Here is a 25,462-nt window from a genome sequence, read left to right on the forward strand (position 1 = left end):
CATCACAGGACAAATTTCAAAGAACTGTAAATTCAAAACTGAACAGAAAAAAACTAACATTAAGATCATCACTTTAATGGAAATGGCCAAAAATGAGCATTTACAATAAAAACTAGGGGAAAGACATGAAGGTAATGAACATGGAAGTAAAACCTGCTGAACAGATATATCAAGCCAACAATCCTGAAAAACATTCTTATGTATTCTTAACAAAAGAAAAAAACTTTAATCAACACGAAAGAACGATCATTTTCCAGTGAGAGAAAGGAATAAGAGCCCTGTTTCAGGATCCGGAGTAGCCCTCTGGAGCAGCTGCACGTACGTGAGGTTCTCGTGCGTGTTGGGGTCGAAGAAGCCCTTGGTGTCGTCGCTGGGGTCCTCCAGCACGCGGTTCATCTCCTCGTCGAAGTAGCCGCGCTGGTAGGCCACGTCCACGGGCACGCGGTGGCTGTGCACGGGGTCGATGACGCCGCCCGTGGCGATCTGGGCCTCCAGCAGGCGGATGCCGTGCTCGCGCACGATGAGGTCCTTCTTCATGGCCTGGAAGAGGGAGATCTGCTGCCCGGTGTAGGGGTCGGTGTAGCCGGTGACCGCGCGCTCGGCCGACAGCAGCTTCTCCTGGAGCTCGCCGCCCACCACGCCCGCGGCCACCGCCTCCTCCACGGACAGCTTCTGGTTGCGCACGGGGTCGATGACGAAGCCCGTGGCCGCCTGCGCCTCCAGCAGCACCAGGGCCGTGCCCGGCCGCAGGACGCCCTTCCACATGGCCTGGTAGATGCTCATCTTCTCCTGGCGCCCGGGCTCGTCCTTGGCGGGGACCAGCACGCCCGCGATGCAGCTGGTGCCCTCCAGGTAGCGCTTCACCGAGTCCATCTCCGTCACCTCCTGCAGGGTCTTGGTGCCCTGGGCCAGGTCCCGCAGGGTCTCGGGGCCCAGGATCCCGGACGTGTGCAGCTCGGAGGCCGACACCTGGCGCCTCAGGCCCCGGAAGGACACCTTGCTCAGCCGCTCCTCCGTCTCCTCGATGAGCTGGGTGAGGACGGCGACCAGGGCGGGCAGGGCCAGGGCGCCGGTCGCGTGCTGGGCCAGCAGCTCGTCCCGGCGGGCCTGGCTCAGGTAGGAGGAGAAGAGGACCTCCCACACGGAGACGGGCCGGCCCTGGAACCGCCCGACGCGCACCTCCATGGTGGCGGCGCGCAGGGCCTGCTCCAGCAGGGCCCTGGCGGCGGCGGCGTCAGCGTCCTGGCCAGGGGACGGTCCCGCGGCGGCCCGCTGCCCGGAGGCTCCGCCCCCTCGGGAGAGGGCGGGCTCGGTCCCGTGGGCCGCCTCAGCCTCCTCGATGATGGTGGTCAGCCTGCGGGTCAGCGCGGGCAAGCCCAGCGTCCCCGACCCGAACTGGGCCAGCAGCTGCTCCCGCGTGGCGGCGCTCACGTAGCCGGAGTCCAGCACGTCCCACACGGGCACCGCGGGCCCCCGCAGGCGGCCCAGCCGGACCTCCATGGTGGCGGCACGCAGCGCCCCCCGAGGGTCCGGGGCGCCGGGGCGCGCGACCCCGGCCTCGGCCTCGGCCAGCAGCGGGACGAGGGCGGCGCCCACCTCCCGCGCGGTCAGCGCGCCCGCCCGGTACCGGCGCAGCAGGTCCTGCCGCTGACTCTCGGACACCTCCCGGTAGAAGAGGAGCTCCCACACGGAGACGGGCTGGCCCCGCGGGAGGCCCGCGCCCAGCGTCACGCGGGTGTCGCGCAGGGCGGCGCGCAGCTCCTCGCCCAGCTGGTGGAGGGCGGAGCCCCGGCCGGCCAGCTGCAGCATGTAGAGCCCCGTGTCGGGGTCGCGCACGCAGCGCCGCAGCAGCTGCACGTACGTGAGGTTCTCGTGCGTGTTGGGGTCGAAGAAGCCCTTGGTGTCGTCGCTGGGGTCCTCCAGCACGCGGTTCATCTCCTCGTCGAAGTAGCCGCGCTGGTAGGCCACGTCCACGGGCACGCGGTGGCTGTGCACGGGGTCGATGACGCCGCCCGTGGCGATCTGGGCCTCCAGCAGGCGGATGCCGTGCTCGCGCACGATGAGGTCCTTCTTCATGGCCTGGAAGAGGGAGATCTGCTGCCCGGTGTAGGGGTCGGTGTAGCCGGTGACCGCGCGCTCGGCCGACAGCAGCTTCTCCTGGAGCTCGCCGCCCACCACGCCCGCGGCCACCGCCTCCTCCACGGACAGCTTCTGGTTGCGCACGGGGTCGATGACGAAGCCCGTGGCCGCCTGCGCCTCCAGCAGCACCAGGGCCGTGCCCGGCCGCAGGACGCCCTTCCACATGGCCTGGTAGATGCTCATCTTCTCCTGGCGCCCGGGCTCGTCCTTGGCGGGGACCAGCACGCCCGCGATGCAGCTGGTGCCCTCCAGGTAGCGCTTCACCGAGTCCATCTCCGTCACCTCCTGCAGGGTCTTGGTGCCCTGGGCCAGGTCCCGCAGGGTCTCGGGGCCCAGGATCCCGGACGTGTGCAGCTCGGAGGCCGACACCTGGCGCCTCAGGCCCCGGAAGGACACCTTGCTCAGCCGCTCCTCCGTCTCCTCGATGAGCTGGGTGAGGACGGCGACCAGGGCGGGCAGGGCCAGGGCGCCGGTCGCGTGCTGGGCCAGCAGCTCGTCCCGGCGGGCCTGGCTCAGGTAGGAGGAGAAGAGGACCTCCCACACGGAGACGGGCCGGCCCTGGAACCGCCCGACGCGCACCTCCATGGTGGCGGCGCGCAGGGCCTGCTCCAGCAGGGCCCTGGCGGCGGCGGCGTCAGCGTCCTGGCCAGGGGACGGTCCCGCGGCGGCCCGCTGCCCGGAGGCTCCGCCCCCTCGGGAGAGGGCGGGCTCGGTCCCGTGGGCCGCCTCAGCCTCCTCGATGATGGTGGTCAGCCTGCGGGTCAGCGCGGGCAAGCCCAGCGTCCCCGACCCGAACTGGGCCAGCAGCTGCTCCCGCGTGGCGGCGCTCACGTAGCCGGAGTCCAGCACGTCCCACACGGGCACCGCGGGCCCCCGCAGGCGGCCCAGCCGGACCTCCATGGTGGCGGCACGCAGCGCCCCCCGAGGGTCCGGGGCGCCGGGGCGCGCGACCCCGGCCTCGGCCTCGGCCAGCAGCGGGACGAGGGCGGCGCCCACCTCCCGCGCGGTCAGCGCGCCCGCCCGGTACCGGCGCAGCAGGTCCTGCCGCTGACTCTCGGACACCTCCCGGTAGAAGAGGAGCTCCCACACGGAGACGGGCTGGCCCCGCGGGAGGCCCGCGCCCAGCGTCACGCGGGTGTCGCGCAGGGCGGCGCGCAGCTCCTCGCCCAGCTGGTGGAGGGCGGAGCCCCGGCCGGCCAGCTGCAGCATGTAGAGCCCCGTGTCGGGGTCGCGCACGCAGCGCCGCAGCAGCTGCACGTACGTGAGGTTCTCGTGCGTGTTGGGGTCGAAGAAGCCCTTGGTGTCGTCGCTGGGGTCCTCCAGCACGCGGTTCATCTCCTCGTCGAAGTAGCCGCGCTGGTAGGCCACGTCCACGGGCACGCGGTGGCTGTGCACGGGGTCGATGACGCCGCCCGTGGCGATCTGGGCCTCCAGCAGGCGGATGCCGTGCTCGCGCACGATGAGGTCCTTCTTCATGGCCTGGAAGAGGGAGATCTGCTGCCCGGTGTAGGGGTCGGTGTAGCCGGTGACCGCGCGCTCGGCCGACAGCAGCTTCTCCTGGAGCTCGCCGCCCACCACGCCCGCGGCCACCGCCTCCTCCACGGACAGCTTCTGGTTGCGCACGGGGTCGATGACGAAGCCCGTGGCCGCCTGCGCCTCCAGCAGCACCAGGGCCGTGCCCGGCCGCAGGACGCCCTTCCACATGGCCTGGTAGATGCTCATCTTCTCCTGGCGCCCGGGCTCGTCCTTGGCGGGGACCAGCACGCCCGCGATGCAGCTGGTGCCCTCCAGGTAGCGCTTCACCGAGTCCATCTCCGTCACCTCCTGCAGGGTCTTGGTGCCCTGGGCCAGGTCCCGCAGGGTCTCGGGGCCCAGGATCCCGGACGTGTGCAGCTCGGAGGCCGACACCTGGCGCCTCAGGCCCCGGAAGGACACCTTGCTCAGCCGCTCCTCCGTCTCCTCGATGAGCTGGGTGAGGACGGCGACCAGGGCGGGCAGGGCCAGGGCGCCGGTCGCGTGCTGGGCCAGCAGCTCGTCCCGGCGGGCCTGGCTCAGGTAGGAGGAGAAGAGGACCTCCCACACGGAGACGGGCCGGCCCTGGAACCGCCCGACGCGCACCTCCATGGTGGCGGCGCGCAGGGCCTGCTCCAGCAGGGCCCTGGCGGCGGCGGCGTCAGCGTCCTGGCCAGGGGACGGTCCCGCGGCGGCCCGCTGCCCGGAGGCTCCGCCCCCTCGGGAGAGGGCGGGCTCGGTCCCGTGGGCCGCCTCAGCCTCCTCGATGATGGTGGTCAGCCTGCGGGTCAGCGCGGGCAAGCCCAGCGTCCCCGACCCGAACTGGGCCAGCAGCTGCTCCCGCGTGGCGGCGCTCACGTAGCCGGAGTCCAGCACGTCCCACACGGGCACCGCGGGCCCCCGCAGGCGGCCCAGCCGGACCTCCATGGTGGCGGCACGCAGCGCCCCCCGAGGGTCCGGGGCGCCGGGGCGCGCGACCCCGGCCTCGGCCTCGGCCAGCAGCGGGACGAGGGCGGCGCCCACCTCCCGCGCGGTCAGCGCGCCCGCCCGGTACCGGCGCAGCAGGTCCTGCCGCTGACTCTCGGACACCTCCCGGTAGAAGAGGAGCTCCCACACGGAGACGGGCTGGCCCCGCGGGAGGCCCGCGCCCAGCGTCACGCGGGTGTCGCGCAGGGCGGCGCGCAGCTCCTCGCCCAGCTGGTGGAGGGCGGAGCCCCGGCCGGCCAGCTGCAGCATGTAGAGCCCCGTGTCGGGGTCGCGCACGCAGCGCCGCAGCAGCTGCACGTACGTGAGGTTCTCGTGCGTGTTGGGGTCGAAGAAGCCCTTGGTGTCGTCGCTGGGGTCCTCCAGCACGCGGTTCATCTCCTCGTCGAAGTAGCCGCGCTGGTAGGCCACGTCCACGGGCACGCGGTGGCTGTGCACGGGGTCGATGACGCCGCCCGTGGCGATCTGGGCCTCCAGCAGGCGGATGCCGTGCTCGCGCACGATGAGGTCCTTCTTCATGGCCTGGAAGAGGGAGATCTGCTGCCCGGTGTAGGGGTCGGTGTAGCCGGTGACCGCGCGCTCGGCCGACAGCAGCTTCTCCTGGAGCTCGCCGCCCACCACGCCCGCGGCCACCGCCTCCTCCACGGACAGCTTCTGGTTGCGCACGGGGTCGATGACGAAGCCCGTGGCCGCCTGCGCCTCCAGCAGCACCAGGGCCGTGCCCGGCCGCAGGACGCCCTTCCACATGGCCTGGTAGATGCTCATCTTCTCCTGGCGCCCGGGCTCGTCCTTGGCGGGGACCAGCACGCCCGCGATGCAGCTGGTGCCCTCCAGGTAGCGCTTCACCGAGTCCATCTCCGTCACCTCCTGCAGGGTCTTGGTGCCCTGGGCCAGGTCCCGCAGGGTCTCGGGGCCCAGGATCCCGGACGTGTGCAGCTCGGAGGCCGACACCTGGCGCCTCAGGCCCCGGAAGGACACCTTGCTCAGCCGCTCCTCCGTCTCCTCGATGAGCTGGGTGAGGACGGCGACCAGGGCGGGCAGGGCCAGGGCGCCGGTCGCGTGCTGGGCCAGCAGCTCGTCCCGGCGGGCCTGGCTCAGGTAGGAGGAGAAGAGGACCTCCCACACGGAGACGGGCCGGCCCTGGAACCGCCCGACGCGCACCTCCATGGTGGCGGCGCGCAGGGCCTGCTCCAGCAGGGCCCTGGCGGCGGCGGCGTCAGCGTCCTGGCCAGGGGACGGTCCCGCGGCGGCCCGCTGCCCGGAGGCTCCGCCCCCTCGGGAGAGGGCGGGCTCGGTCCCGTGGGCCGCCTCAGCCTCCTCGATGATGGTGGTCAGCCTGCGGGTCAGCGCGGGCAAGCCCAGCGTCCCCGACCCGAACTGGGCCAGCAGCTGCTCCCGCGTGGCGGCGCTCACGTAGCCGGAGTCCAGCACGTCCCACACGGGCACCGCGGGCCCCCGCAGGCGGCCCAGCCGGACCTCCATGGTGGCGGCACGCAGCGCCCCCCGAGGGTCCGGGGCGCCGGGGCGCGCGACCCCGGCCTCGGCCTCGGCCAGCAGCGGGACGAGGGCGGCGCCCACCTCCCGCGCGGTCAGCGCGCCCGCCCGGTACCGGCGCAGCAGGTCCTGCCGCTGACTCTCGGACACCTCCCGGTAGAAGAGGAGCTCCCACACGGAGACGGGCTGGCCCCGCGGGAGGCCCGCGCCCAGCGTCACGCGGGTGTCGCGCAGGGCGGCGCGCAGCTCCTCGCCCAGCTGGTGGAGGGCGGAGCCCCGGCCGGCCAGCTGCAGCATGTAGAGCCCCGTGTCGGGGTCGCGCACGCAGCGCCGCAGCAGCTGCACGTACGTGAGGTTCTCGTGCGTGTTGGGGTCGAAGAAGCCCTTGGTGTCGTCGCTGGGGTCCTCCAGCACGCGGTTCATCTCCTCGTCGAAGTAGCCGCGCTGGTAGGCCACGTCCACGGGCACGCGGTGGCTGTGCACGGGGTCGATGACGCCGCCCGTGGCGATCTGGGCCTCCAGCAGGCGGATGCCGTGCTCGCGCACGATGAGGTCCTTCTTCATGGCCTGGAAGAGGGAGATCTGCTGCCCGGTGTAGGGGTCGGTGTAGCCGGTGACCGCGCGCTCGGCCGACAGCAGCTTCTCCTGGAGCTCGCCGCCCACCACGCCCGCGGCCACCGCCTCCTCCACGGACAGCTTCTGGTTGCGCACGGGGTCGATGACGAAGCCCGTGGCCGCCTGCGCCTCCAGCAGCACCAGGGCCGTGCCCGGCCGCAGGACGCCCTTCCACATGGCCTGGTAGATGCTCATCTTCTCCTGGCGCCCGGGCTCGTCCTTGGCGGGGACCAGCACGCCCGCGATGCAGCTGGTGCCCTCCAGGTAGCGCTTCACCGAGTCCATCTCCGTCACCTCCTGCAGGGTCTTGGTGCCCTGGGCCAGGTCCCGCAGGGTCTCGGGGCCCAGGATCCCGGACGTGTGCAGCTCGGAGGCCGACACCTGGCGCCTCAGGCCCCGGAAGGACACCTTGCTCAGCCGCTCCTCCGTCTCCTCGATGAGCTGGGTGAGGACGGCGACCAGGGCGGGCAGGGCCAGGGCGCCGGTCGCGTGCTGGGCCAGCAGCTCGTCCCGGCGGGCCTGGCTCAGGTAGGAGGAGAAGAGGACCTCCCACACGGAGACGGGCCGGCCCTGGAACCGCCCGACGCGCACCTCCATGGTGGCGGCGCGCAGGGCCTGCTCCAGCAGGGCCCTGGCGGCGGCGGCGTCAGCGTCCTGGCCAGGGGACGGTCCCGCGGCGGCCCGCTGCCCGGAGGCTCCGCCCCCTCGGGAGAGGGCGGGCTCGGTCCCGTGGGCCGCCTCAGCCTCCTCGATGATGGTGGTCAGCCTGCGGGTCAGCGCGGGCAAGCCCAGCGTCCCCGACCCGAACTGGGCCAGCAGCTGCTCCCGCGTGGCGGCGCTCACGTAGCCGGAGTCCAGCACGTCCCACACGGGCACCGCGGGCCCCCGCAGGCGGCCCAGCCGGACCTCCATGGTGGCGGCACGCAGCGCCCCCCGAGGGTCCGGGGCGCCGGGGCGCGCGACCCCGGCCTCGGCCTCGGCCAGCAGCGGGACGAGGGCGGCGCCCACCTCCCGCGCGGTCAGCGCGCCCGCCCGGTACCGGCGCAGCAGGTCCTGCCGCTGACTCTCGGACACCTCCCGGTAGAAGAGGAGCTCCCACACGGAGACGGGCTGGCCCCGCGGGAGGCCCGCGCCCAGCGTCACGCGGGTGTCGCGCAGGGCGGCGCGCAGCTCCTCGCCCAGCTGGTGGAGGGCGGAGCCCCGGCCGGCCAGCTGCAGCATGTAGAGCCCCGTGTCGGGGTCGCGCACGCAGCGCCGCAGCAGCTGCACGTACGTGAGGTTCTCGTGCGTGTTGGGGTCGAAGAAGCCCTTGGTGTCGTCGCTGGGGTCCTCCAGCACGCGGTTCATCTCCTCGTCGAAGTAGCCGCGCTGGTAGGCCACGTCCACGGGCACGCGGTGGCTGTGCACGGGGTCGATGACGCCGCCCGTGGCGATCTGGGCCTCCAGCAGGCGGATGCCGTGCTCGCGCACGATGAGGTCCTTCTTCATGGCCTGGAAGAGGGAGATCTGCTGCCCGGTGTAGGGGTCGGTGTAGCCGGTGACCGCGCGCTCGGCCGACAGCAGCTTCTCCTGGAGCTCGCCGCCCACCACGCCCGCGGCCACCGCCTCCTCCACGGACAGCTTCTGGTTGCGCACGGGGTCGATGACGAAGCCCGTGGCCGCCTGCGCCTCCAGCAGCACCAGGGCCGTGCCCGGCCGCAGGACGCCCTTCCACATGGCCTGGTAGATGCTCATCTTCTCCTGGCGCCCGGGCTCGTCCTTGGCGGGGACCAGCACGCCCGCGATGCAGCTGGTGCCCTCCAGGTAGCGCTTCACCGAGTCCATCTCCGTCACCTCCTGCAGGGTCTTGGTGCCCTGGGCCAGGTCCCGCAGGGTCTCGGGGCCCAGGATCCCGGACGTGTGCAGCTCGGAGGCCGACACCTGGCGCCTCAGGCCCCGGAAGGACACCTTGCTCAGCCGCTCCTCCGTCTCCTCGATGAGCTGGGTGAGGACGGCGACCAGGGCGGGCAGGGCCAGGGCGCCGGTCGCGTGCTGGGCCAGCAGCTCGTCCCGGCGGGCCTGGCTCAGGTAGGAGGAGAAGAGGACCTCCCACACGGAGACGGGCCGGCCCTGGAACCGCCCGACGCGCACCTCCATGGTGGCGGCGCGCAGGGCCTGCTCCAGCAGGGCCCTGGCGGCGGCGGCGTCAGCGTCCTGGCCAGGGGACGGTCCCGCGGCGGCCCGCTGCCCGGAGGCTCCGCCCCCTCGGGAGAGGGCGGGCTCGGTCCCGTGGGCCGCCTCAGCCTCCTCGATGATGGTGGTCAGCCTGCGGGTCAGCGCGGGCAAGCCCAGCGTCCCCGACCCGAACTGGGCCAGCAGCTGCTCCCGCGTGGCGGCGCTCACGTAGCCGGAGTCCAGCACGTCCCACACGGGCACCGCGGGCCCCCGCAGGCGGCCCAGCCGGACCTCCATGGTGGCGGCACGCAGCGCCCCCCGAGGGTCCGGGGCGCCGGGGCGCGCGACCCCGGCCTCGGCCTCGGCCAGCAGCGGGACGAGGGCGGCGCCCACCTCCCGCGCGGTCAGCGCGCCCGCCCGGTACCGGCGCAGCAGGTCCTGCCGCTGACTCTCGGACACCTCCCGGTAGAAGAGGAGCTCCCACACGGAGACGGGCTGGCCCCGCGGGAGGCCCGCGCCCAGCGTCACGCGGGTGTCGCGCAGGGCGGCGCGCAGCTCCTCGCCCAGCTGGTGGAGGGCGGAGCCCCGGCCGGCCAGCTGCAGCATGTAGAGCCCCGTGTCGGGGTCGCGCACGCAGCGCCGCAGCAGCTGCACGTACGTGAGGTTCTCGTGCGTGTTGGGGTCGAAGAAGCCCTTGGTGTCGTCGCTGGGGTCCTCCAGCACGCGGTTCATCTCCTCGTCGAAGTAGCCGCGCTGGTAGGCCACGTCCACGGGCACGCGGTGGCTGTGCACGGGGTCGATGACGCCGCCCGTGGCGATCTGGGCCTCCAGCAGGCGGATGCCGTGCTCGCGCACGATGAGGTCCTTCTTCATGGCCTGGAAGAGGGAGATCTGCTGCCCGGTGTAGGGGTCGGTGTAGCCGGTGACCGCGCGCTCGGCCGACAGCAGCTTCTCCTGGAGCTCGCCGCCCACCACGCCCGCGGCCACCGCCTCCTCCACGGACAGCTTCTGGTTGCGCACGGGGTCGATGACGAAGCCCGTGGCCGCCTGCGCCTCCAGCAGCACCAGGGCCGTGCCCGGCCGCAGGACGCCCTTCCACATGGCCTGGTAGATGCTCATCTTCTCCTGGCGCCCGGGCTCGTCCTTGGCGGGGACCAGCACGCCCGCGATGCAGCTGGTGCCCTCCAGGTAGCGCTTCACCGAGTCCATCTCCGTCACCTCCTGCAGGGTCTTGGTGCCCTGGGCCAGGTCCCGCAGGGTCTCGGGGCCCAGGATCCCGGACGTGTGCAGCTCGGAGGCCGACACCTGGCGCCTCAGGCCCCGGAAGGACACCTTGCTCAGCCGCTCCTCCGTCTCCTCGATGAGCTGGGTGAGGACGGCGACCAGGGCGGGCAGGGCCAGGGCGCCGGTCGCGTGCTGGGCCAGCAGCTCGTCCCGGCGGGCCTGGCTCAGGTAGGAGGAGAAGAGGACCTCCCACACGGAGACGGGCCGGCCCTGGAACCGCCCGACGCGCACCTCCATGGTGGCGGCGCGCAGGGCCTGCTCCAGCAGGGCCCTGGCGGCGGCGGCGTCAGCGTCCTGGCCAGGGGACGGTCCCGCGGCGGCCCGCTGCCCGGAGGCTCCGCCCCCTCGGGAGAGGGCGGGCTCGGTCCCGTGGGCCGCCTCAGCCTCCTCGATGATGGTGGTCAGCCTGCGGGTCAGCGCGGGCAAGCCCAGCGTCCCCGACCCGAACTGGGCCAGCAGCTGCTCCCGCGTGGCGGCGCTCACGTAGCCGGAGTCCAGCACGTCCCACACGGGCACCGCGGGCCCCCGCAGGCGGCCCAGCCGGACCTCCATGGTGGCGGCACGCAGCGCCCCCCGAGGGTCTGGGGCGCCGGGGCGCGCGACCCCGGCCTCGGCCTCGGCCAGCAGCGGGACGAGGGCGGCGCCCACCTCCCGCGCGGTCAGCGCGCCCGCCCGGTACCGGCGCAGCAGGTCCTGCCGCTGACTCTCGGACACCTCCCGGTAGAAGAGGAGCTCCCACACGGAGACGGGCTGGCCCCGCGGGAGGCCCGCGCCCAGCGTCACGCGGGTGTCGCGCAGGGCGGCGCGCAGCTCCTCGCCCAGCTGGTGGAGGGCGGAGCCCCGGCCGGCCAGCTGCAGCATGTAGAGCCCCGTGTCGGGGTCGCGCACGCAGCGCCGCAGCAGCTGCACGTACGTGAGGTTCTCGTGCGTGTTGGGGTCGAAGAAGCCCTTGGTGTCGTCGCTGGGGTCCTCCAGCACGCGGTTCATCTCCTCGTCGAAGTAGCCGCGCTGGTAGGCCACGTCCACGGGCACGCGGTGGCTGTGCACGGGGTCGATGACGCCGCCCGTGGCGATCTGGGCCTCCAGCAGGCGGATGCCGTGCTCGCGCACGATGAGGTCCTTCTTCATGGCCTGGAAGAGGGAGATCTGCTGCCCGGTGTAGGGGTCGGTGTAGCCGGTGACCGCGCGCTCGGCCGACAGCAGCTTCTCCTGGAGCTCGCCGCCCACCACGCCCGCGGCCACCGCCTCCTCCACGGACAGCTTCTGGTTGCGCACGGGGTCGATGACGAAGCCCGTGGCCGCCTGCGCCTCCAGCAGCACCAGGGCCGTGCCCGGCCGCAGGACGCCCTTCCACATGGCCTGGTAGATGCTCATCTTCTCCTGGCGCCCGGGCTCGTCCTTGGCGGGGACCAGCACGCCCGCGATGCAGCTGGTGCCCTCCAGGTAGCGCTTCACCGAGTCCATCTCCGTCACCTCCTGCAGGGTCTTGGTGCCCTGGGCCAGGTCCCGCAGGGTCTCGGGGCCCAGGATCCCGGACGTGTGCAGCTCGGAGGCCGACACCTGGCGCCTCAGGCCCCGGAAGGACACCTTGCTCAGCCGCTCCTCCGTCTCCTCGATGAGCTGGGTGAGGACGGCGACCAGGGCGGGCAGGGCCAGGGCGCCGGTCGCGTGCTGGGCCAGCAGCTCGTCCCGGCGGGCCTGGCTCAGGTAGGAGGAGAAGAGGACCTCCCACACGGAGACGGGCCGGCCCTGGAACCGCCCGACGCGCACCTCCATGGTGGCGGCGCGCAGGGCCTGCTCCAGCAGGGCCCTGGCGGCGGCGGCGTCAGCGTCCTGGCCAGGGGACGGTCCCGCGGCGGCCCGCTGCCCGGAGGCTCCGCCCCCTCGGGAGAGGGCGGGCTCGGTCCCGTGGGCCGCCTCAGCCTCCTCGATGATGGTGGTCAGCCTGCGGGTCAGCGCGGGCAAGCCCAGCGTCCCCGACCCGAACTGGGCCAGCAGCTGCTCCCGCGTGGCGGCGCTCACGTAGCCGGAGTCCAGCACGTCCCACACGGGCACCGCGGGCCCCCGCAGGCGGCCCAGCCGGACCTCCATGGTGGCGGCACGCAGCGCCCCCCGAGGGTCCGGGGCGCCGGGGCGCGCGACCCCGGCCTCGGCCTCGGCCAGCAGCGGGACGAGGGCGGCGCCCACCTCCCGCGCGGTCAGCGCGCCCGCCCGGTACCGGCGCAGCAGGTCCTGCCGCTGACTCTCGGACACCTCCCGGTAGAAGAGGAGCTCCCACACGGAGACGGGCTGGCCCCGCGGGAGGCCCGCGCCCAGCGTCACGCGGGTGTCGCGCAGGGCGGCGCGCAGCTCCTCGCCCAGCTGGTGGAGGGCGGAGCCCCGGCCGGCCAGCTGCAGCATGTAGAGCCCCGTGTCGGGGTCGCGCACGCAGCGCCGCAGCAGCTGCACGTACGTGAGGTTCTCGTGCGTGTTGGGGTCGAAGAAGCCCTTGGTGTCGTCGCTGGGGTCCTCCAGCACGCGGTTCATCTCCTCGTCGAAGTAGCCGCGCTGGTAGGCCACGTCCACGGGCACGCGGTGGCTGTGCACGGGGTCGATGACGCCGCCCGTGGCGATCTGGGCCTCCAGCAGGCGGATGCCGTGCTCGCGCACGATGAGGTCCTTCTTCATGGCCTGGAAGAGGGAGATCTGCTGCCCGGTGTAGGGGTCGGTGTAGCCGGTGACCGCGCGCTCGGCCGACAGCAGCTTCTCCTGGAGCTCGCCGCCCACCACGCCCGCGGCCACCGCCTCCTCCACGGACAGCTTCTGGTTGCGCACGGGGTCGATGACGAAGCCCGTGGCCGCCTGCGCCTCCAGCAGCACCAGGGCCGTGCCCGGCCGCAGGACGCCCTTCCACATGGCCTGGTAGATGCTCATCTTCTCCTGGCGCCCGGGCTCGTCCTTGGCGGGGACCAGCACGCCCGCGATGCAGCTGGTGCCCTCCAGGTAGCGCCTCACCACCTCGTTCTTTGTGACAGCATCCACAGAGGCCTGCCCGGACTCCAAGGCCTGCAGCGTCTCCCTGCTTATGATGGATGACGTCAGCAGCTCAGTAGCTGTGATCTGTTTTCTGATACCTCTGAACCATAGTTGCTTATTGTTCTTTTCTTTCTCACTGATTATCTCAAAGATCACTTTTACCACCTTTTCTAATGCATTTGCTGTTTCCCTCTTGTATTTTTGTACTAATTCTAGTTTTTTGTCCTCTGTCACGTATTCAGAATTCAGCAATTCCCAGACTGATGGCCTGTGGCCTTTAAACCGCCCCACTATCACTTCCACCCGCTCAGCCTCAAGCGCTCGTCTAGTGGTCTCATCTATGAACTGGGATTCCTGTTCATCCTTGAGCACTGGGAACAGAGCCCAGCCGGTCTTCTCATCTCGGCGGCTCCTCTCCTGCAGTTCCTGGTAAGTCACCTTCTCCTGAGTGTTGGGATCCACAAACCGTTTATTCATACACTTCTGCTCTGCCACCAGTGGGTACGTGTCCTGGTCCAGACAGCCGCGTTTGTAGGCAGCATCCAGTGGAAGCCGGTGGTGGTGCTGTGGGTCCATGACTCCCCCCGTGGCCACCTGCACCTCAAGCAGTCTGAGCGCCAACTCCCGTTTCACCAGCTTCCTCTGCATTGCCTGGAACAAGGACATGGTGTGTCCTGTGCCTGGGTCTGTGTATCCCCTGGCGGCCTTCTCAGCATTTAGGAGTCTCTCTTGCAGTTCCTCACCCACCAGGCCAGCGGCCACAGCATCATCCACGGAGAGCCTCTGGTGGCTGTGGGGGTCCAGCAGGAATCCCGTGGCCGCCTGAGCCTCCAGCAGGTGGGCTGCAAATCCCATGGGGATAAGCCCTTTCCTGCTGGCCTCATAGAAGCTCAGCACCTCATGGGTGGAGGGCATGGTCAGCCCTGCGATGCAGCCGCTGCCTTCCAGGTAGACCTTCACGTGCGGCAGGCAGCAGAGGTCCTTTCCCCCTGCTCCCTCATTGTGTAGCGCATCCAGTGTCTTCTTATCGATGATTCCTGAGTTAAATAGCTCTGCAGCCGTCACCTCTCCTCCAATGGCTGCCAGCCTGATGCCCTTGTTTTGCTGTTCTGTTTCTTCGACTGTCGTGGTGATGACCTTCAGCAGCTGCTCTAAGCTGATGTTCCCAGCTTTGTACCCCTGGACAAGCTCTTTCTTCCTTTCCTCCGTGAAGTACGATGAGGACAGCAGGTCCCAGAAGGAAACCACCTGCTGGGCAAACATGCCCACGAGCATTTCAGTAGTTTTTGACTGCAGGGCTTGCCTTGTGGCTTCATCAATGTACACATAGGTTTCTCCTTTCTTTACGACTTGCAGCATGTAGAGCCCTGTCTCAGGGTCCTCCACACAGCGCTCCAGCAGCTGCATGTATGTGAGGTTCTCGTGTGTGTTGGGGTCGAAGAAGCCCTTGGTGTCGTCGCTGGGGTCCTCCAGCACGCGGTTCATCTCCTCGTCGAAGTAGCCGCGCTGGTAGGCCACGTCCACGGGCACGCGGTGGCTGTGCACGGGGTCGATGATGCCGCCTGTGGCGATCTGGGCCTCCAGCAGGCGGATGCCGTGCTCGCGCACGATGAGGTCCTTCTTCATGGCCTGGAAGAGGGAGATCTGCTCCCCGGTGTAGGGGTCGGTGTAGCCAGTGACAGCGCGCTCGGCCGACAGCAGCTTCTGGTAGGTTTCCCTGCCAAACATCCCGGCTGCGAATGCCTCCTGCACAGTCAGCTTGCAGTTCTCCACAGGGTCAATGAGGAAGCCGGTGGCCGCCTGTGCCTCCAGCAGCACCAGGGCTGTGCCTGGCCGCAGGACATTTCTTCTCAGAGCCTCTGAGATGCTCATCTTCTCCTTGGTGTCCTGGATGAGGACCCCAGCGATGAAGCTGCCCCCTTCCAAGTACCGCCGCACATGGTCCATCTCTGCCACCTCCTGCACAGTCCTCTTCCCTTGACTCAGCTCATCTAGCGTCTTCTTGTCAATTAGCTGGGACCTGAACAGGTCGTTGGCTGACACCTGCTTCCGGAGACCCCTGAAGGTGGCCTGTGAGGGCTGCCTCTCTGAGGCCTCAACTAGGGTGGTGACCGCAGTGACCACCTGCCGCAGGGCCGTGGCCCTCCCAGACTGGCAGAGTGCTGCCAGCTCCCGCCGCTTGTCGAGCCCTACATACTCTGAATGCAGCAGGTCCCAGAGTGAGATTCTGAGCCCTCTGAACCTCCCTGTCCCAACCGGCACCTTCATGGCCCTTAGGGCCACTGCTGTGTGGTCATCCACCTCTAGCACCATGTCCTGGGGGAGTGGCAGCAGCCACAAGCCAGTGTCGGCATCCAGGACACAGCGCTCCTTGAGCTGTCCATAGGTCACCTTGTCCCGTGTGCCTGGGTCGAAGAAGAACTTGCTGTCCTCATCCGTTGAGGTCAGCGTACTGCTTGTCTGCTCATCCAGGAGGCCGAGCCTATAAGCTGCCACCTGGGGCAGGTGCACCCCGTAGACGGGGTCCACCACACCCCCTGTGGCCAGTTGCGCCTGCAGGAGCGGGAGGCCCTCGCTCCGAGGCATGAGCCCTTTCTCCACCGCCTGCCACAGTGAGAGGGAGCCTCCCGAGCAGGGGTCCATGTAACCAGCCACTGCCCTCTCAACCTGCTGGAGCTGCTCACTCAGTGCCCCGGCCACCAGGCCAGCCTTGACCGCCTCCTCCACCGACAGTCTCTGGTTGGTCAAAGGATCCACAAGAGAGCCAGACGCCACCTGGGCCTCCAGTAGTCTCTGCCCCAGGCCGGCAGGCAGGAGGCCATCCCTCACAGCCCGGGCAATGCTCACCTTGGCCCCTGAGGGCTGCAGCAGCACCCCGGCCACACAGCCCGTGCCCCAGAGGCAGACCCGCACCGTCGGCTGCTCAGCGACCTCGGCAGGCGACTGCATGCCCCGTGCCAGCGCCTCCAGGGTCTCCCGGGTGATGACGCCAGCATCCAGCAGCCAGACGGCGGGCACCCCGCCGCGGGGGCCGGGCAGCATGACATGGGCCCTTGCCAGGAGCTCTGCCTCCTGCACCTGCCTCTGCACGGCTGCCTGCAGCTGCTGTGTCGTAATCCTCCCCTCCCTGAAGTCCTCCAGGAAGCCCCTCCGCTGCTCCTTAGTGAAGTGGCAGGACTCCAGCAGCTCCCAGAGGGACGTGCCGTCTTCAGCCCCCTGGATGGCCTTCAGGGTCTTCCGCACCTGCTCATCCGTGGGGACCGTAGGGGCACTTTCCGGCAGGGGCAAAAAGTGAAGGCCAGAGGCCTCGTCCCTTACACACTGCTCCAGAAGCTGGGCATAGCTGGTGTGTCCCCTGCCGTCAGGTGTGGGGAAGGTCTTAGAGTCAGACAAGGCCAACACCACCTCCTGGTCAATGTAGCCATGCTGCAAGGCCACGAGCATGGGGAGGTGGTGGTGGCTGGTGGGGTCAATAACCCCGCCCGTGGCCACCTGGGCCTCCAGGAAGCGGACAGCCTGCTCTGCAGGGACAAGGCCCTTCTTCATGGCCTGGAACAGGGACAGCAGCTTTCCAGAGAAGGGGTCCGGGAAGCCCGTGACAGCGCACTCAGCCCATGTCAGCCTGCTGTAAAGCTCCGGCCCCACGAGCCCCCGGCGCACAGCCTCATCCAAGGACGTGGTCTCCAGGCTGTGGGGGTCGGTCATGGCCCCCGTGGCTGCCTGGGCCTCCAGCAGGGCCAGGGCCACTCCTGGCCCCAGCAGCTTCTGCTTCATGGCCTGGTAGAGGCTGAGCCGCCGGGTAGAGGGCTGCAGGAGCACGCCACCCACGGCGCCTGAGCCGCACAGGAACTTGCAGACGCTCTCTGTGCAGAGCAGGGCCTCAGGGCTGAGCGTCCCCGCCAGCACACGGCCCAGGACCTCCTGGTCAACGACACCAGCCTCCCGGAGCTGGCAGGCAGTCACCCGGCCCCGCAGTGTGGGGAGGGCGATGTCTGCCCGGCTCTCCACCTCCCTCTCCAGCAGCTTCGAGACCTCCTCCAGGGACACCTGGTGCTGTCGGAAGCTCTGCAGCAGCCACCGCCGGCGTGCCTCGCTGATGTACTCCGAGTTGACCAACTCCCAAGCAGACACCCTCCGTCCCTGGAACCGCCCGTGCTGCACCGACAGCAGCAGGCTCCGGAAGGCCTGCCGGGTGGCCTCATCTGCCAGCAGGGTTCGTGTGCTTTTAAGTGGCAACAGATAGAGCCCCTTGTCGGGGTCGCGCACGCAGCGCTCCAGCAGCTGCATGTACGTGAGGTTCTCGTGCGTGTTGGGGTCGAAGAAGCCCTTGGTGTCGTCGCTGGGGTCCTGCAGGATGCGGTTCATCTCCTCGTCGAAGTAGCCGCGCTGGTAGGCCACGTCCACGGGCACGCGGTGGCTGTGCACGGGGTCGATGACGCCGCCCGTGGCGATCTGGGCCTCCAGCAGGCGGATGCCGTGCTCGCGCACGATGAGGTCCTTCTTCATGGCCTGGAAGAGGGAGATCTGCTGTCCGGTGTAGGGGTCGGTGTAGCCGGTGACAGCACGCTCGGCCGACAGCAGCTTGGCAAACATCTCAGGCCCGATGACACCAGCCCTCAGCGCCTCCTCCACGGAGTATCTCCTGTTCTCTTTGGGATCGACGATGAAGCCAGTGGCTGCCTGTGCCTCCAGGAGGATGAGTGCCGTGCCTGGCCTGAGAAGCCCCTTCCTGTAAGCCTCGTGGATGCTGAGGGGCTCCTGGGACCCAGGCAGCAGCAAGCCAGCGATGCAGCCAGTGCCTTGCAAGTACCTTTGCACTGAGTCCAGGCTGGCCACGTCCTGGGCCGTGGTCTGGCCATGTTCCAGCTGCTCATAAACATCCTGGCCGATGATCTCTGCTCTCAGCAGCTCTCCCGGAGTCACGGGGACCCTGAGCCCAGCAAAGGTGGTTCTGGCTGTGGCTGCAGCCTGCTCATGGGTGGCCCTCAGCGCAGCCGCCAGCTCCTCCACTGAGAGGGCCCCGTGCTTGTGCTGCTGGATCAGCGTCACCCTCTGCTCCATAGGGACCGCCTCGGAGAAGAGCAGCTCCCAGAGCGACGTGGGCCAACCCTGGAACCTGCCTACAGAGACGGTGGCCGTGGCAGCACTCAAGACCTGCCGGGTGCTGTGCTCGATGAACAGGGGCCCCTGGGGCTCCTCCCCAGGGCTCCCCGCTGAGATGGGCAGGAACGCCAGCCCTGTCTCCAGGTCAGTGACGCAGCGGGCCAGCAGCTGCCCGTAGCTGAGGCTCTCGTGCGTGCTGGGATCCAAGAAGCCAGCAGCCCTCGCGAGGTGCTGCTGAGTCTCTTCGTCCAGGCAGCCGAGGCACAGGGCAGCCTCCATGGGCAGCCGGAGCCGGTGGGCAGGACACACTAGCCCACCCGTGGCCAGCTGGGCGTCCAGGAGCCTGAGTGCCAGAGGCTGGTCCACCAACTCCTTCTTCATGGCCTGGAAAAGGGGAACGCGGGTGCCACTGAAGGGGTCGTGGTAGCCCGTCACTGCCTTCTCTGCCACCTGGAGCTGCCTGTGGAGCTCAGGGGTGACCAGGCCTGCCCGAACCGCCTCATCCACCCGCAGCTGCCGGCCAGTGGCTGGGTCCACCAGCGTGCAGGTGGCAGCCTGAGCCTCCAGGAGCAGAAGCACGGCACCCGTGGGAAGCAGATGCTCGGCCGCGGCCTGGAGGAAGCCCTTCTTGTGCCCTGCGGGCAGCAGGACAACCCCCGCCACCCCACCACTGCCCTGCAGGTAACGCCGCACCTCAGCGCGGGCACCCACGTCTGGCACCGCCAGCCGGCCCTCCCGCAGACCTTGGGCTGTCTCCTCGTCCAAGATCCCCACCTCCAGCAGCTCAGCCAAGCTCACAGCCCCACCCAGGGTATGGAACGTGATCTTGAGGGGCAGTAGGGCCAGCCCTGTGCTGGGCGCCTTCACACACCTGCCCAGCAACTCCCGGTAGAGCAGCTGCTCCAGTGTGTTGGGGTCCAGGAAGCCCAGGGCGCTCGAGCCGGGCCCCAGCGCTGACAGCCCATGCCACGTCTCCTGATCCAGGAGGCCCTGCTGGCAGGCCAGCTCGGGGGCCACACGCACCCCCCGGATGGGGTCCACCAGGCCCCCAGTCGCCAGCTGGGCCTCCAGCCAGTTCCACCCCAGCGCCCTGTCTACCACCTCCTTCCTAATGGCCTGGAAGAGGGCCAGCTTCTCGCCCCCATAGGGATCAGGGTACCCAGTGGCCGCACGCTCGGCAGTCAGCAACTTCTCCTTGAGTTCCAAGCCCACCAGGCCCTGCTGCAGGGCCTCAGACACGGGGAGCAGCTGGCCCTGCGTGGGGTCCACCAGGCCCCCTGTGGCTGCCTGGGCCTCCAGCAGAGCCAGCCCAAGCCCGGAGGGCAGGAGACCCTGCTTCATGGCAGCATAGAGATCCTGGGCCTGGCCCGAGGCCTCCACCCACACCCCGGCGATGCTCCTGGCCTGGGGCGCAGATGGGGTGCCAGCTCCCAGCACGGCCTTCACGGTCTTGGAGACAGCAGCCGGCCCGGTGCCACCAATGACTAGGAGGTCACGAGGAGGAGAGGTGTGGCCGTTCATCTTGCAGAACTCAGCGAGGACCACTTCTGCTCCCTGCGGGGTGGAAAGCTTCTGTTAGAGGCCCTGCAACAGCCCGGGCAGGTGGGAGGTCCACCCCGCACCCTGGACCCACCTCTAGTGCCACCAGCCCTCCTGAGGAAGGAAGGGCAGCCTCCAGCTTCAGCCCCTCCTCTCACCCTTGGGTCCCAGGCGGAGCCACGGGAGCACTGGGACCCCAGCACAGCCTGCGGGTGTCGCGGGATCCGCCTTGTCCTACAGGCCATCTTCTGGCCACACCCTCGTCCCACTCCTCTGGGAGTCCCAGTGCAGGGGCTTGGCCTCCAGGCCCCCTTGGCCTCCCGACTCCTCCCGTCTCCTTCAGGGCCCGTCCCTGCCCCACCACCCTTGAGCAGACTCCACCACCGGTGCTCTTCCCCGCTCCCTGCCCAGCGGCCTCCCCACCTTGACCCCCTGCTGCTCAGGCCTCTGCTCCCTCCTGGCTCCCCACTGGGCTTCCCAGCCAGATCCCCATCCTCTGACCTGCCCAGGTATCCCGCCTCAGCCTGCCGGCGTCCCCTGGCCCATGGCCACTCTGTGCCCACGCCTGGCCTCGGCAGCCCAGGAGGACCCAGGGCTCACGCTGGGGTGCTGGTGCCACGGGTGGGGCCAGGCTCGAGTCTCCCGGCCCTACTGGTCCCTGGTTGCTGCTCAGCACCCTGCACCTCCATGGCCGTCCCCCTCAGCCGACAGCTGTGGCCCCGGTCCCGAGTGGCGGTGACCAGTGCCGACCCTTCTGCCCCACCAAAACCATACACCTCCCTCCTCCACCACTTGGCCGGTCACCTCTCCCCAGCAGGCACGTCTAAGGCCTAGCCAAGACCTAACCCTCAGCACCTGCAACTGTGACCTTATTTAGAAACAGGATCTTTGCAGATGTGATGACGTTATAGGTTAGGGCGCAGTCACACTGGTGCAGGGAGGCCTTATCCCAACATGACAGTGTCCTCACGGGAGACAAATGTGGGGAGGATGCCCCGTGAGGGAGGCAGATGGGCCACGCAACTTCAGGCCCCAGAAACAGCAGATGCTGACGTGCGGATCCCAGACCCTGGCACCCTGACTGTGGGAGAGTAATTCTGTGCTTCGAAGCCACCCAGACGCCCGGGGGCCAGTCCACACCCACGTTCCAAAGAACCACACCCTCAGTCCTGGGCCGGGTTACACCCATTCTCACCTCCTGACCAACTGCCCAGAGCCCCTCACACCCTGGCCCACTCTGCAGGTGAGTTCGCTCAGGTGACCTCAGCTCCAGCCACCACACCTGACAGATACATTTCAGATTCAACCTACCTGACCTCTGGGTCACCGGGCGTGGGGCCCCTCCTCTCTGGTGACATTTCCCCATTCACCCCGACCACAGCCGAAGCCCAGACCCTCCAGCACCTCCTGAACACGGTGCCTAGTGGACTCACAAGGAGCCTCAAGCTCTGCGGTGCCCCAGAGCCACTGCCTGGGAGCAGCTCCCCCACCCCAGCCCTGCAGAGCTTGCACCCTAAGCTCTGCTCAGCCCCTCACACCCCACAGCTGGGCCCACCCAGGGGCAAAAGCCTGTTCCCTCCTTCTCCACCTAGATGTGGGGCCCAGCGCCCAGTGGCACAGCAGATGGTCTGCTGCCCTGAGTCTGAGTTCGTGCCGGGACTGGGCAGACATGGAGGCCTGGCCTGGATCTTTGCTCCCTCGGCCGCTGCCACTGGCCAGTGTCCAAGAAGCACTGCCGCGGTCCAGCTCTCTCAAGGTGAGCAAGCCACGGAGGGCGGGTGCTCGGGGCGTAGTATCAGGCCCTTGAGAAGATGGGACAAAGGCACCCAGTGAGGGGAGAGGAGGGTGGTTAAGATCCAGGCTTTGGGAAAGGTTACTAAAGGCTTCGAGAGACTGGGAGAGGCTCGGGTCTCCACAGGCAGGGCCGGCTGAGGGGGCTCCATGGTGAGGGGCTCTGAAGGCTCCGAGCTGCCCCAGCTCACAGGCGGGGTGCCACGCAGGTCCAGGAACCAGAGATGTGCAAGAAGGGTGACCCTCCCAGCTGGGGAGCGGACCTCGCCACGGGAGGAGGGACTGTAAGGCGGGGTTGGGCCCCAGTGCTGCACGGGGCTCCTCCCGGCCCATCTGGCAGCAAAGGCCGCAGCCAGAGAGAAGAGACTCAGGCACAAGGGTGAGGGCGGGCGAGGGGAGCAGGACTGGGTCACCAAGAGGAGACCGTGAGCCCCATGCCCCTGGCCCGACTCACACTGGCAGCAGGAGCCGGGATCGGTCCTCCATCTCCTACACGGCTCCCCAGGACGAGGAGTATGGCGCCTGGGCAGTGGGGTTCAGGACCTGCTGTGACCGCGGTGCCCTCATCTCCCAGCACCGTGGGCCAGCCTGTCCCCCTGTCCCCAGCCTCCTCGCCTTCCACCCCAGGAGCCCCCCAAGGCCGATCCCTGAGCCTGTCACTCGCTGCCGGGAGCCCTGCTGCCTGCCCGCCCAGGGTCCAGCCCGCTCCCCCATACCATGTGCCTCGCTCCGGGGCTGGCTTCAGACAGTGTGGGCTAGCCAGAGGGGCCCGGGAAACAGGGCTACAGGCAGCCAGAGCAGCGCCTGTCAGCTGCTGTCCGGCAGGGACCAGGGTGGGAGGGAAGGGGGCACCTCACCACTGGCAAACAGGGGAGGGTTTCTGGGCCACAGGGTCAGGCGTGGGCCCTGTGGGCGGTGCTGTCGGGGAGCGCCAGTGGCCAGAAAGGAGGCCCAGAGGAGCAAGAGGACCTCAGAGCACAGAGGCGGCTCTGAGAGGGAGAGGGCCGTGGCCTGCTGGCCATGGGGCCAGTCAGGGGCGGCCGGGTAACTGCAGCTGCACCGAGGCCTGCTTGGCCATCAGTGACCTTGGGGCTGGTTTGAGCCCCCGGATCCCATATCAGGCAGGATGTGAGGAGTGGCCTGGGAGTGGGGGCCTGGAGTCTGAAGTGGGAACCTCGTGGAAGCAGCTGGACAGGGGGTCCGGAGCTCAAGAGAGACAGATTTGGGTGCATGAGGGGTGTCCGGGGCCTCAGGAGTGGGGGCCCTGGGCAGACCAGTCTCAGGTGTCCTGGGAAGTGGTGGCAGAAGGCGTAGGTGTTCTTGCATCTGGGCGAGGGGCCGACAGAGTCCCAGCACTGGAGCGGGAATCTGAGAGAAGGACCCCTTCTGGGGCTTCCTGGGTGCAGGCCCCCTTCAGGGGACCCCAGGGGACAAGAAGTAGGAGGACAATTCTTGAGAAGGGTGGGGCAGCGCCTTCCCCCCAGGGCAGCACACCAGTCTGGGCTGGGGTCACACACTGGCTGTCCTCCTGAACCTGCTAAGGTTTAGTTGCTCAGTCACGTCTGACTCTTTTGTGACCCCATGGACTGTAGCCCACCAGGCTCCTCTGTCCATGGGATTCTACAGGCAAGAATACTGGAGTGGGTTGCCACTTCCTTCTCCAGGACCTGATAAGAAGAGAACCAAATGGCCAGGTGCCCTGGGCTGGCACAGGGAGGCAGTGACTTTGGCCTTTGGCCCGCACCAGGCAGCAGATCCCGCCCACCTGCACTGGGTGCAGGGAGCAGAGATGAGGGGCCAGACAGAAGCCTGGCTGGGAGGCGGGAGGCTGCCGCACAGTCCCTCCCGACCCCGCCTCCAGAGGACCTGGGGCTGGCGCCACGCAGGGGTCCCTGTGGCCACCCTCCCCAACGGCAGGGATCTCCCTCCGAGGGTAAGTGCTGGCTTCCCTGACCCAGCACCGGGCCAGAAGCCCGTCCACCCTGTCGGTTTGCCAACCCGACCGCTGAGCGCCCTGGGCCCTTGGACTGGCTCCAGCGGCAAACGCCCCCCGCCCTGCAAGGCAGGGGCCGGGCAGGAGGAACCGGACCTGCAGGGCCCCACCCAGGCGCGCACCCGTCCGCCCGGAAACCGCGGGACAGGCGAGACCCCTGCCCGGCGGGCCACGTCTCCCACGCCCAGGCGGGGAACCTCAGCGTTCCCACCTGCGCAGAGGCGGGGAGCTGGGGGCCGACGGGCGGGACCCGGGCGGGACCCGCCCCCCGCACCTCGCCCACCATGGCTAGTTGGGAGGGAGCCGGGCCTCAGCGCCCTGCTCTCCCGGACCCTGAACTCCCGGCTACCCCCAGGTGCGTCGCGCCTCCACCCCAGCCCCTGCAGGCCGGGGCGAGACCCCCCAGGCGTGTGAGTGCGGCCCCACCTGCCCAGACGGCGCCGCAGCGCTCCAACCGCAGTCCCTCAGCTCGCCTCGGTGCCCGGGCCGGGCGCCTCCCGCTTTAAACCCGCGCAGGCCCCGCCCCCGGCGGCCCCGCCCTGGTTTGGGGGCGGCGGGGGGCACGCAGGGCTGCCCTCCGGCGGGGCCGCCCTCAGGGCGTGACGCGGGCCTGCAGTCCCGCGCGGGGCTGGCCGACGACCCACGGGCACCTCCCCCCGCCGCGGCCTGAGGGCGCCCTCGGTGGGGAGGGGGCGACTGCCGCGGAGCCCCTTTCGACCCCTCCCCTGGAGTCACGGCGAAGGAACGCGGCGGCCGCCGCGAGCAGGGTGCGCCGCGCTGACGGCCTTTGAATGGCGTTTGCAAGGGAAATGCGGCCCCGCCGGCCGTGCGGGCGGTTTCGCTTCACAAATGTGACTTCGTTGCCCGCGGCGGGCCATGCGGCCAGCGCCCTACGGTCCGCGTCCTCCTGCGCGCCAGGTCCTGCGCCCCGCCCTGGGGCCCGCCTCCTGCGCCGCTGCGGAGAACCCCGGCGGCACCAGGGGGTCTGCCTCGGTGACTGAGTGGCCTCCCCGCCTCGACCAAGGAAGAGATGAGGTCTGTGTGGCCAGCAGGTTTCCAGTCTGTTCGGAAGGGATGGCCAGGCCTTGCCCCGTGGGTCCAGCCCCCAGCCTGGGCTCGGAGCAGGTGCCCCCTGTCCCAGCACCCACCCCTGGGGCAGGGGCTCCGGGAGGTGCCAAGGATGGAGGCCCAGAACCTGGCGGGCATAACTCCTAGGACAGGAACCAGTCATGGAGCTTGCAGCCGGTTCTCCCCTTTGCTGCCCAGAGGTCCCCGATGGATGGAGTGGAGCAAAGCCCCGTGGCCTGTCCTCCTCCGTCCCCAGTCCCATCCCCAAAGACGTGTCAGGCCAGCTGCATTCACATCCGGGCCTGCTCGCTGTACTCCAGGACCCTGTCCACGATGTCCTCTGGGAAATGAGCCCAAGCTGGCCTGTGGCTGGACCTTCCTGGGGCCCGCCATCGCAGGCCACTTTGCTGCCAGGCCAGGAAGCCCAGGAGTGGGCCAGCTCCTCGCTGTGGGCAGGAGGGGAGGCTGCCCGGCTTGGGTCTCCTCCTATGCCCCAGGGGCAGAGCGTGGGGGCAGCTGCATGTGGTCACCCTGCCCAGCCTTGCCCGCCAGTCCTTGTTCCTCTGGCTCCTCTCCCCATGGGGGCCCCCAGCTCACATCTTCCCTGGAACCTTCGTTTGGGCAGGCCCAGGTCCCTGTCTTGCTCCCCAAGCCTTCAGGCTGCCTCTGAGCAGGGCCCCTCAGAGCCAGTGCCTTCCATGGAGGTCCAGGGTTTAAGCCCCATAGCCCCCAGACCTAGGCTTGCCAACACAGCAGGGAGGGGCCTCAGGG

At 69.3% G+C, this 25,462-nt stretch overlaps 1 protein-coding gene across 1 annotated transcript; it reads right to left on the bottom strand.

Moving 5' to 3' along the window:
• Positions 1-91: 91 nt before the first annotated feature.
• Positions 92-24,073, bottom strand: EPPK1 (epiplakin 1). Its single transcript, XM_065902612.1, has 5 exons — positions 24,050-24,073; positions 8,985-19,854; positions 7,677-7,713; positions 3,091-7,453; positions 92-1,596 (listed from the first exon to the last, which is right to left on the bottom strand). The coding sequence occupies exons 2-5, from the start codon at positions 19,819-19,821 to the stop codon at positions 247-249; spliced, it is 16,587 nt and encodes a 5,528-aa protein (XP_065758684.1). The 5' UTR covers positions 19,822-19,854; positions 24,050-24,073; the 3' UTR covers positions 92-246.
• Positions 24,074-25,462: the final 1,389 nt, after the last annotated feature.

This window comes from Muntiacus reevesi, chromosome 12, assembly GCF_963930625.1.
Source record: "Muntiacus reevesi chromosome 12, mMunRee1.1, whole genome shotgun sequence".
Lineage (NCBI taxonomy): Eukaryota > Metazoa > Chordata > Mammalia > Artiodactyla > Cervidae > Muntiacus > Muntiacus reevesi.